General features: G+C 42.6%; 1 protein-coding gene across 1 annotated transcript in view; it reads left to right on the top strand.

The window, feature by feature from the left end:
- Positions 1-2,534: 2,534 nt before the first annotated feature.
- si:ch211-114c17.1 (pre-mRNA-processing factor 39) overlaps positions 2,535-11,240 on the top strand; it is an 11,747-nt gene continuing 3,041 nt past the window's right edge. The window contains exons 1-14 of the mRNA XM_050041610.1: positions 2,535-2,620; positions 4,750-5,000; positions 5,205-5,330; positions 5,424-5,542; positions 5,718-5,885; positions 6,145-6,328; positions 6,437-6,541; positions 6,791-6,917; positions 7,012-7,166; positions 7,290-7,416; positions 8,641-8,912; positions 9,135-9,319; positions 9,421-9,495; positions 9,985-10,147. Of these exons, the coding sequence (XP_049897567.1) occupies positions 2,560-2,620; positions 4,750-5,000; positions 5,205-5,330; positions 5,424-5,542; positions 5,718-5,885; positions 6,145-6,328; positions 6,437-6,541; positions 6,791-6,917; positions 7,012-7,166; positions 7,290-7,416; positions 8,641-8,912; positions 9,135-9,319; positions 9,421-9,495; positions 9,985-10,147 (2,118 nt within the window). The 5' untranslated portion in view covers positions 2,535-2,559. The remainder of the gene's footprint in view (positions 2,621-4,749; positions 5,001-5,204; positions 5,331-5,423; positions 5,543-5,717; positions 5,886-6,144; positions 6,329-6,436; positions 6,542-6,790; positions 6,918-7,011; positions 7,167-7,289; positions 7,417-8,640; positions 8,913-9,134; positions 9,320-9,420; positions 9,496-9,984; positions 10,148-11,240) is intronic.

Genomic DNA, 11,240 nt, shown 5'->3' with positions numbered 1-11,240 from the left:
AAAAAAGGACTTCAAAGACTTAGGAAAAGACACCTGATATGTTAGATAGGGGCACATAGACGCTCCAATGTTAATACCGTTTTACCCAGATCTTGTCGCTGTAAAATGTTAAAACTTTGCTTTTGACCTTTAAAAAAATGTCTCACTGAATCCATAAAGGTAAACTTATGATGCATTACCCCTGCCATTTCCCCTGGGTCGGGCCCTTTGGACTAAAACTGAGCTCTGGGCCCTTGTTGGTGCCCAGGTTCCTCCCTCTCACTCTGCAGAGTGTATATATTGTATACGTGTATATATACTTATAGTGTGTATGTAGTTGTGTTTAGGTGGACACGAGTTTCAGTGCACTCAGCACAAACACAGGGCAGTTTCATTATATTTGGCCTTGAACCCCAGAAACTAGTCAGTGCTTCTATCCTGACATACTATCCCGTTTCAAGCTTGCATCATTAGGTTTGTGGTAATATGAGTAACCATAAATGTATTTAGGAAGGAACATGCAATGTAAGCGGAATATCATCTTAAATAATAAAGGTAATAAAACTGAACTGTGACATCTTTGTAAACAAACTGAGGCAGTTAGATAAAGTAAATACAGGACCACACCTTAAAGAATGATACATGGGTTTATTGGATAAGACTTTAACACGTTTTTCATCTGTCCGTCCTGGAAGAGGGATCCCTCCTCACTTGCTCTTCCTGAGGTTTCTTGGGGGGGCGGTTTTCAAAAGGGTTTTGTTGGGGGGAGTTTCTCCTTATCCGCTGTGAGGGTCCTAAGGACAGAGGGGTGTGGTATGTTGTAAAGCCCTCTGAGGCAAACTGTGATTTGTGATAATGGGCTTTATAAATTTTTATTAAAATTAAATTAAAAATTGAAAGTTGACACCGTATTTTAAGATACTTACTTACATTTTAGAGTAGGGTGGAATCAAAATAAAAAAGCTGGAATATCTTTAATAATGTGACCACTAAATATCACTACAGCTTCTGGGGAAATATTAAGTTGGTTCACCTTAACTGAGCTTTTTGAGGTCAAAGCAAATCATGGGGGTCAGCCCAATGATCCCACAGCCCTATGTTCCCACATTTCTAAGAATTTTTTTTCACTGAAAATTAGGCCCTATGTTCCCACAGCCCTATGTTCCCACATCTCTAAGATTTTTCTTGAAATTAGGCCCTATGTTCCCACAGCCCTATGTTCTCACATTTCTAAGATTTTTCTTGAAATTAGGCCCTATGTTCCCACAGCCCTATGTCCCCACATTTCTAAGATTTTTCTTGAAATTAGGCCCTATGTTCCCACAGCCCTATGTTCCCACATTTCTAAGATTTTTCTCAAAATAGGCCCTATGTTCCCACAGCCCTATGTTCCCACATTTCTAAGATTTTTTTCTTGAAATTAGGCCCTATGTTCCCACAGCCCTATGTTCCACATTTCTAAGATTTTTCTCAAAATAGGCCCTATGTTCCCACATTTCTAAGATTTTTTTCTTGAAATTAGGCCCTATGTGCCCACAGCCCTATGTTCCACATTTCTAAGATTTTTCTTGAAATTAGGCCCTATGTTCCCACATTTCTAAGATTTTTCTCAAAATAGGCCCTATGTTCCCACAGCCCTATGTTCCCACATTTCTAAGATTTTTTCTCAAAATTAGGCCCTATGTTCCCACATTTCTAGGACATTTTCAGGTCTTGTGTTCCTACATTTCCAAAAACACTTACCAAGAGAGTAGCGCAGTAGACTTGATGACACTGACAGGGTGACACAGAGGAGTTTTCAAATAGGCATCCTCCTTCCTTAACGTTTCCTCCATGAGCCTATGACGCCTCCAGAGGGCTAGAAAGTGACTCCAAGCATCCAGGAGCACCCCCCTCTATGCCAACCTGGCTTTCCAGAGGTAGGATGCACTGCAAACTATGGTTTGTATCCAGTTGCTGCGCTTCATTCGACTGATCTGACCAGAAGCTAGTCAATTCGAGGCCTCTGTGCTACTTAGTTTATTTTGTTTATTTAAAAGGACAATGTGCACTTACATTAAATGTTTGCAATAAACAAAGATTTAGCTAAAAGCTACATTCCATCTGTAGTCCATTGCTACTGGATAATAGGTTGGGTGTAATTGGCTACCAAATTGGGAGAAAGGAGGATAAAATCTGATACAAATTTATGAAAAAGGAAATAGGGCTGTGGGAACATAGGCACGTTGGTTGTGCTAAGTGAATTGAGTTTGTCAGTTGGATCTACCTAAAAAGATGCAAATTGTTACCTTAATTTTTTTAAGTTAAACCAGTGGATTCTTTTTTACAGTGCATTTTAGCTTTTTATTGTGTTTAAGTGATGTATATTTTCACACCCACATAAACCATTGACCACAAACTAACAGCCAAACAACGACCTTGGGTTATCCAGGTATAAATTATCTAATAAACATATATATAATTGACCATAAATCAATCACACAGTCCAATACATATTTATAGCTCCCTTCATCTTGTCGCGCGCATTAACTGTACACACAGGCCGCGCGCGTCGATGACGTCAGCGAGTCGTTTCCCATCATGGCGGCGGAAGGCTGTGAGGAGGAGATGAGCGGCAACGGGGAGCTCGAGGAGTCTTCAGGTAGTTTAATTAACGTTAATGAATGTGAAATAAAGAGCTGCGTAGTTTCAGAGATATTAACGAGCTTTAGTTTCAGCTGCAGGTGTTTAAATTAAAGGCTCAGACCGGAGCTCTTTTAGGCACAGGCATGACAAGCTAGGCTAGGCTAACGTAACACACACCGCGACAGAGCACAGTGTTCTGTACACCAACTTTAACTTACTCACCTTCCCGTGTTTAACAAGGTGCTATGCGGATGCTTGTAGCCTTTTATCACAGGTTAGTTAAATAATGCCCACAACAACCTAACAGTACTGGAGTTAGCACTGTAGTGGAGAACAGACCGGTTTAAAGTCAGAGCTTTAAATGAATGAAACATCCCTCTGCAGGAGCAACCTGGGGGCGTTTCAGGAATAATAGCCTTCAACTACTCATTTAGGTTTTGCCTTGTTGATTTTTTTTGTCATGTGTGCATCAGAAGCTGCTGGAATAATTAGCCGTATAAGTGGTTTAACTGCCCAATGTAATCTTATAAAATATTTAGCTTTCATGAAATCAGTCGCACCGCACCATGTTTGGATTTGACCACAATCTTATATTTGCTTAAAATATGTTTGATTGATTTACTTCTAGTTTGTAATAATTATTGTAGCATGTGCTCATGCATTGGTCATTCTCACCTTGTTACATTATAGGAGCACCTGTTGGCCCCCTTGTCACAAAACTATCCAGGAAACAGACGAAACTTAATGAATTACATCACATTTCATTCAGAAATTGTGAGAGTATGTTCAGTGTTTCTTCTCTTTTACCAAGTAACAGAGAAAAAAACAGAAGCACTCAGAGGTTTATGTTTCTGAAGCCACAGCACCTTAAACAAACAAACAAGTAAGGAGAATGGGAAGACAAGGTGTTGAAAGATTGAAGATGTTTCATTGTGCAGTGAGAGTACAACCCAGGAGCGTAAATATAGACAGTGCGGGCAGGTGTGTTACAATGGGGCCAGTGGGGGTGTGAATGATTCAGACAGCCACCTTGGAACTGCCCCTGTGTTTATACAAAAACACACATTAAGTTAAAAATGGTGCCATTTGCTATAAAATGCTAACCCATCTCCGTCATAATTTTCTTTTCTTTTTGAGTAAAATAGTCAGTAGCAATCTATAACTATATTTAATGCTTATTCTTCAAAAAATATAAACACTCTGAGTAGACTATAAATACCTACAAAAAACTACTCACTTTAATGAAAAATGTCTTATTCTCTTTGATATTTTTGTCATATACAGGTATGCAATGAGGATTGTTGGGTAACCTATATTAATGTTGTCCAAGGTCAAGTCTGTATTTGATCATCTGACAAGACGATACGATACAGTAGCAAGTTTAGGTGCAAAATCTGTCAAGACTGACAAGCTGAGCACATCTGCAAGCCCCAGCATGCAGTCATGCCTTTTGAATATAAAAGCAGCAGTAAGAAAGGACAAGAGAGAAACTAATAGAAGGACAAAGTAGCAGTGCTCGCTAAATTAGACTCCTTTGTCATTAGTGTGTGTTTGCGCCTTATAACTAGTAACTAGCGTGCATAAGGGTCCGTCACAACCAACTTAAGCCACTGCAACAATGTTGCAGCAAAGTCATTGTTGACTTCTCAGTCATTTGTTAATGAGTGAAAATTACGGAGCCTTGGAAGTCTTGAAAGGGGAAATTTTTTACATTGTGTGCTCAAGATATAAAAAAAGAGACGTGTTTCTCTTTTGGGAACAACTTATTTATCTTGTGCACACATATTAATTTTAACTTTTTCCCTCAGTATAATTTACCTTGTGTGCACAAGCTGAAAAAAAATTCACCTTTCGGGACTTGATGGGTTGTTGAAATGGCTGGCTAACACACTAGATATCCATGGTCAGTGGTGAAAACTTCACCTTAGTAGTGTGTGACTGATCAGTTCAAAGGACATTCTTGAGCCAAATTCAGGGCCACGCTTGTCTAGTAAAAAGTAGCCTATGTTCTTACTGTAAAAGCTTCACGAAAGATGTTTGGAGTTATGAAATAAATGAACAAGAGGGCATCATCTGTAAAAGCCTTTAATTATGTAAGTAAAGACTGACTGATTTATTACCCTTTCATCTACACCCCCTCTTTAGCCATGGAGGCTTCTGACGATCCTGCCTTGTCTCCGACTGAGATGGCAGTAAATTCAGAAGAGAACGGCAGTCTTGCCGTGGCCCCTGAGGCCCCTGTAGGCCCTGACCCTGCGACGTTCACCATGCCCCAAGCTGCAGAAGACGAGGAGGGAGAACTACCTGCGGACTTTGAGCGCCTGTGGAAGGCTGCCCACGACAATCCTCAAGACTTCACCAGCTGGACCGACCTGCTGCAGTACTGCGAGCAAGAGGTGTGTGTTTGTTATTTTGACCTAAGAGAGACGGAGGAAAACTGATGGGCTCAGATAAAAAATGTAGGACACCATCATCTTGTCTCTCAGTAATGATAAGGTTGAAATACTGACCTTCAGTGTCCCCAAGAGGCCACAAAACATGTTTGGTCTGAAGGCTTGTTGCAGTCTCATTTGGATCAAAGTTTTCTTTCATCTGTTCAGAGTCACGTCACGGCGTCACGCAGAGCGCTAGAGGCTTTCCTCGTTCGCTACCCGCTCTGCTACGGCTACTGGAAGAAATTTGCTGATCTGGAGCGCCGCGCTGGATACAACAATAAGGCAGAGGAGGTAAGGAGGTGTTTCTTCTTTCCCATACCATGAATACATTCAAGGGCATTTAGACAGTGTTTTTCACTAAATGGTTGTGGTGTGTTTTGTCAGGTGTGTGTTCAGGGTCTCCAGGCGATCCCCCTGAGTGTAGATCTGTGGATCCACTACATCAATCTGCTGCTGGGAACACTGGACATGAACCTGCCTGAGTCGCCCACACGGATTCGCAGGTACTCTCACATACATACACAAGACTCGTTGGGTCTCATTCATGAAATGTTAGTAAATCTGTGAATAGATTTCCACAGAAACAACGTTGGTACTAAAAACCCACTCCGGATTCATGAATGCCGCAGAAAGCTTAATGTTTTCATGTTTTAATTGTTCTCTGACTTCAACACTCAGTGTGTTCGAGGACGCGGTTGTGGCAGCAGGTCTGGACTTCCACTCAGACCGGCTTTGGGATCTTTATGTGGAGTGGGAGAAGGAGCAGGGGAACATGAAGAACGCAGCAGCCGTCCTGGACAGAGTCCTCAAAGTCCCCACACAGCTTTACAACACCCACTACGACAAGTAAGACCACACAGACATGAGCCACGCCAAACTTCATGGAAATATATATTTTTAAAATAAACATAGTGATGCATTATTGTCTGTACCAGGTTTACTATTGTAATGATAAATGGTATATATGATTCAGTCACCATAGGCTTTTTTTAGGGAAATGTTAAGTCAACATACTATAATGATCTGTCAAATACTCTCCTCTAACTTCAGCACCATTAATCAAATTTGCATCCTGCTCTGTTTTTACCCTCCTGCCCTCCGTCAGGTTCAAGGAGCACCTGAACGGCCACGAGCCCAAGGAGGTGCTCTCCCCAGAGGAGTACGAGGAGCTGAGGGCGTTGTGTCGTCAGAGTCAGAAGGCAGAACGTGCAGAACGGGCACAGGAGGAGGAAGAGGAGGAGAGGCCGCCGGGGGAGGAAGAGCCCGCCACACCTGAGGGCACAGACTCCGTGAGTAACCTCTGACTGCCTCGCACTTAGTTTCGAACATGTCTGCTAGTGAGACTTGAGTGAAAGAGATGGTCACATAGGTGATTGGTTCTGTGTGTGTGTGTTTAGGAGGAGTTAATGCAGAAGATAAGGGAACAAGTGCTGATTCGAAGGGACAAAGTTTACCAGGACAACGAGGGAGAAGTCCGCAAGAGATGGCACTATGAAGACGCTGTGAGTTATTTCATACTTTCTTCTTCACTCTGTTATTTTATTATTTTCCTCATCTTCCTTCCTTTGTCATTCAGTCACCTTTTCTATTTTTTGAAACTCAAAACCAAGAAAACAAAATTAATTTATAGGCACTTTGTTCTGAAATGTTATGAATCTAGGGATGAGCAAAGTATTTTGATTTAATTTTTTTCTTTCTGGACACGTTACACACTTTGATTACATGCTGATTTATTCTTCTGCGGCCCCTAGATCAAACGTCCCTACTTCCACGTCAAGCCTCTCGATCGTCACCAGCTGCGGAGCTGGCACTCCTACCTGGACTGGGAAATCGCTCAGCTGAGCAATGACACCAAAGACCCCCAAGACCCCCAACAAGGTGACTACATGATAAACATACTGTCACATGTACGTACAGTCTGAGCGATTCTACAAGTTTCTGTTAACATCTGAAAGTGTTTTCATGCCACTAGATCCAAACCAGGCAGCCACAGAGGGGTCAGAGGTCACAGCTCAGCCTCAAGAACAATCAGAGGACGCTGCGGTTGCCACTGATGATCACAGGGTTCGCATCCTCTTTGAGCGCTGCCTCATCGCCTGCGCTCTGTATGAGGAGTTCTGGACCAGGGTAAGGAGGAAAAGCGTGTTGAAGAATGCACAAGAGGGCATACACAGATTAAAACAGTGTATGATCACTGGTGTGTGTAAAGCTGTGATCTCTGTTTAACATGTTCCTGTACATGTCGTCCAGTATACTCAGTACCTGGAGCCGCAAAGTGTGGACGAGGCGCGGGCTGTTTTCAAACGAGCCTGTGAGATCCACCTGATATACAAACCAAACATCCACATGCAGTGGGCCACCTTCGAGGAGAGACACGGTACGAGAAAACATGAACGCACACCAACACACACTGTACAGACACAGCAGCAAACAGTGTAGACAGTAAACATGGAGGGGACTCCAGGGAGGCGCAAGAATGTGAACAAGTCTCAGTTCCCTTGTTCTGAGTGAAAGAGAGTCTTTGTTTGCAGTGTTTCCCACAGAATTGTGATCTCTGTGTGGTGGTAGCTGAGGAGTGGTGTGGACAATTGATGAGTCGATCTGTTCAGAGCTGATCAGATCGGATCGATGAATGAGAGGAGCAGCTGTTTGTGAATGAAAGCAGACTTTTAGCCCCAGCGCAATGCAGAGTCAATATTCACTTTTACGGCATGTGACATTCTGCTGCTCAGACTGTGCCTAGAGCTGTAGTTCCCAACTGGTGCAGCCACAGGGACCAGATTCCTCCTTAGTCATTAGTTGAAGATCCACACAGTTAAATATATTCAGGGTCATACTTGTGTTTGGCCATGTCATCGAGTTAGTTTGCTGTCTCTGTCAAGTAGCTGCCCATTAGTCACTAACTTTACAGCAAGAAAAGGCACTTCAAAATAAAAGCTCTGTGCTGGCAATTCACTGTACTTCAAAAAAGTGTTTTTTACACATTTGACACATTTATGAGTCACTTGCGGTCCATTCAGAATGGATCAGCGACCCACTTTTGGACCACGACCCACCAGTTGGGAACCACTGGCCCAGAGAATGCTCTGTGCTGTGGGATTGTGGAGCAATCAGAGCGTATTTATATTCCAACAGCACACCTAATAAATGATCCGGCTCCAAAAATAGAAAATCAAAATGTGGCGGCAGATGTTTTAATGTGGAGGGCTGCCACAAATAAATGAATGTGTGAGAAACTCTGGCATTATTCAAGTGAGAAAATCCTGAATTTTGAAATGACTCGCTTCTCATTCCCATGGTCTTCTCCCACTAAAATAGTGCAGCTAACTACTTGAGGCAACAAAATCCAAAATGTAAAGCTTATACACAAATGCAGTTTATCTTAATGGATTATATTGATGCCGAATTAATAAGAATACTGTCGACATATGTCGCCTTTTATCTTGTGTTGTTAAAGTAACCACTGTCCCTTCTTAACCAGAGAGTTTATGTTGGCGCCCAGGAATAAAGCCGTCTGATGCAAAGTGATGATGATGATGAAGTGATAATGGAGCTATTACAGACAATTGTATCATGAAAACTCCCTCATCTTCCCCGTCAGGTGACTTAACCGAGGCCCGCCGGGTGCTGGAGGCCCTGGAGAAAACCCTACCAGGGTTGGCGGTGGTCCGTCTTCGCAGGGCGGCTTTAGAGAGGCGAGCGGGCCAGCTGGACCAATCAGAGGCCCTGCTGCAGGAGGCGGTGGCCGAATCCAAAGAGAAGCCCACGTTACACGCTTTTTATTCCATCAAGCTGGCTCGTCTGCTGCTGAAGCTGGGCAGGAACCCCAGCAGAGCCCGCGCGGTTTTACAGGAGGCGCTGGAGATCAGTCCGGTGAGATATCAACACCCACTAATATTCAGCCAGTAGCACCATCGCAGCATTTTGACCAGTCTCCTCTCAGAATTTTGTTGTTGTACAGAGATCTTTTTATTTTAAAGCTGAGTTTAAATTTAAGGAAGTTTTAGTGTGGATGTAGCCTAAGACACATATAGTAGTAACTGAAGCTTTTAATTGCTGCCGTCTTCCTCCTCATGACCGTGTGTCCCTCCTCAGGATAACGATAAGCTGCACCTGAACCTGCTGGAGCTGGAGGTGTCGGGCGACCCCTGGGCGTCAGCTGAGGCGGTGCAGGAGTGTGTGACACGAGCCCTGGCAGCTCCCCTCGCCCCACACACCAAGATCCTCTTCTCACAGAGAGGCCTGCAGTTCGCCGAGGACTACAGCAACTCTATCCAGAGGTCAGAGTTCGACATAGGTCTGATGTAAACCCTGATGGTAATTAACAAACTATCGTCTTTAACTTGATTGTTATTCATTATTGTTTCTGTGTCGTCTGCAGTGTGCTGTCCGTCTATGAGGAACACCAGAAGCTGCTGAAAGAGCTCGGTGGAACGAAGAGAGAAGCAGAGAATGGGTAAATGTTGCAGCTGGCAGTAAATAGTGTCATAAATAGTTGCTTATTTGGCTGGTTTCAAGTTGCCAAATTAATGCATTACATATAAAACTGAAGTTTGTTCATATGTTAGCTTTGTAACTTCAGTACTGATTTGGAAAATCATGCATGCTTTAGAGTTTAAGTGTCATAATTACCCAGTTTAGGGCTTTATCTAAAGAAAATCTCAGTCTTAAGAAGACTTTGTCTTATTATTGAGTCCCTGATTTTTTTTTTTCTTTATAAAAAGCAAAACTAAATCTGACAGCAGTGTCTTATGAGTTTACTTTTTCTGATGCACATCGACTTGTTGCACAAATTGTCTTGACTCAAATGATGTATTGATTTGTTCCAGCTGCTCTGCATATGAGATTGATAGTGATTGGAATTTTTTGTGTGTGTAAATAAGATCTTTCTTTATTGTTACTAATAAATTAGATCATTTGTAATAATTTTAATGATACTTTTTAGGGATGAGGACCCGGAGAAGCTGAGCAAAAGTGAGGATGGCACCGCTGTTGCCGTGTCTGCACCCACCATGCCGCATGTCCCTATCACCACACCCCCTCCTCCTGTGATGGGCACAGACGCCACCTCACAGGCCGCCTACGGGGGATACGGCAGCTGGTACCAGGTAGGATTTAGATTATATCACAGTCAGAGACAAAAATAGCAGATGATTGTTTGGGTGAAAAACCATAAGGTAAATCTAAAGAAACATTTGCACAGTGAGCTTTATTGAGGTGCAGGACAATAAAGCCCATGAAATACATATATCACGTGTGGGGTGGGCAATATATTGAATATACTCAATGTATTGTGAGATGTAGTCAGTGACTATATTGCGAACATCAACTACAAGTGTCACGCAATTTTTTTTAAAGCCACTGACATGACATTTCCTTCAGCGTTTTGCTTCTCTTGCGCTTTCCTATGGCTCTCTCCCTTTTATAGACACAAAAAGAAAAACTCACATAGTCTAGACGTAGTTGCCTGTTTTGTATATGGGGGAAGCAGGAAACAGAGAAGGAGCCTAGGGAGAGCAAAAGAAATGGAAAGCGTTGAAAATGGAGGTGGATGAACTGGTTCTGATAAGAAACAGCACTGGATCCATTCACTTGCAGTGGTTTGGATATCGTAGGGAAGATGCTGAACAAACAATCGTTATCTCCAGTAATGCAGCAAAACCCAGTGCCACAAAAGGTAGCAGCACCACAATTACCTTCACCATTTGAAATGCCACCCACTGAACACCAAGAATGCCTAAAACTCTGCACGTCCACATCTCCGCCCACACAAAGTAAAATGTGGTCAAAGAAACCAGAAACAGGAGCAAATGACTCAGAGCTCTTTGTTTTTCCAAATGAATCCCATATGACATAAAAAGGTCCAACCAGCTGTTAAAGCCCACGTGGGTGCAATCACCCAGTTTGGATAAATACTGTGTTGTTAAGTGTAAACTTATTTTGCGGTTGTGATTCTCACTTTTTCATGCAAGTTTAAGTTTGTTCCAGTAGAATCCACCAATGAAAATGAACAAGAATGTTACAGACATAGAGTATGCTGCAGGGACTAATAAAATCATCATACTGGTGTGACTATATGCATCAAAGGGTTAAATAAGTGCTTTAGAGAGTTCAAAATATTGAGATATACAGTGGTGTGAAAAAGTGTTTGCCCCCTTCCTGATTTCTTACTTTTTTGCATGTTTTCCACACTTAAATGTT

The sequence above is a fragment of the Epinephelus moara genome, chromosome 4 (assembly GCF_006386435.1).
Source record: "Epinephelus moara isolate mb chromosome 4, YSFRI_EMoa_1.0, whole genome shotgun sequence".
NCBI lineage: Eukaryota > Metazoa > Chordata > Actinopteri > Perciformes > Serranidae > Epinephelus > Epinephelus moara.
Note: the sequence above shows the minus strand (reverse complement) of the source record. Positions and strands in the feature narration are given on the sequence as shown.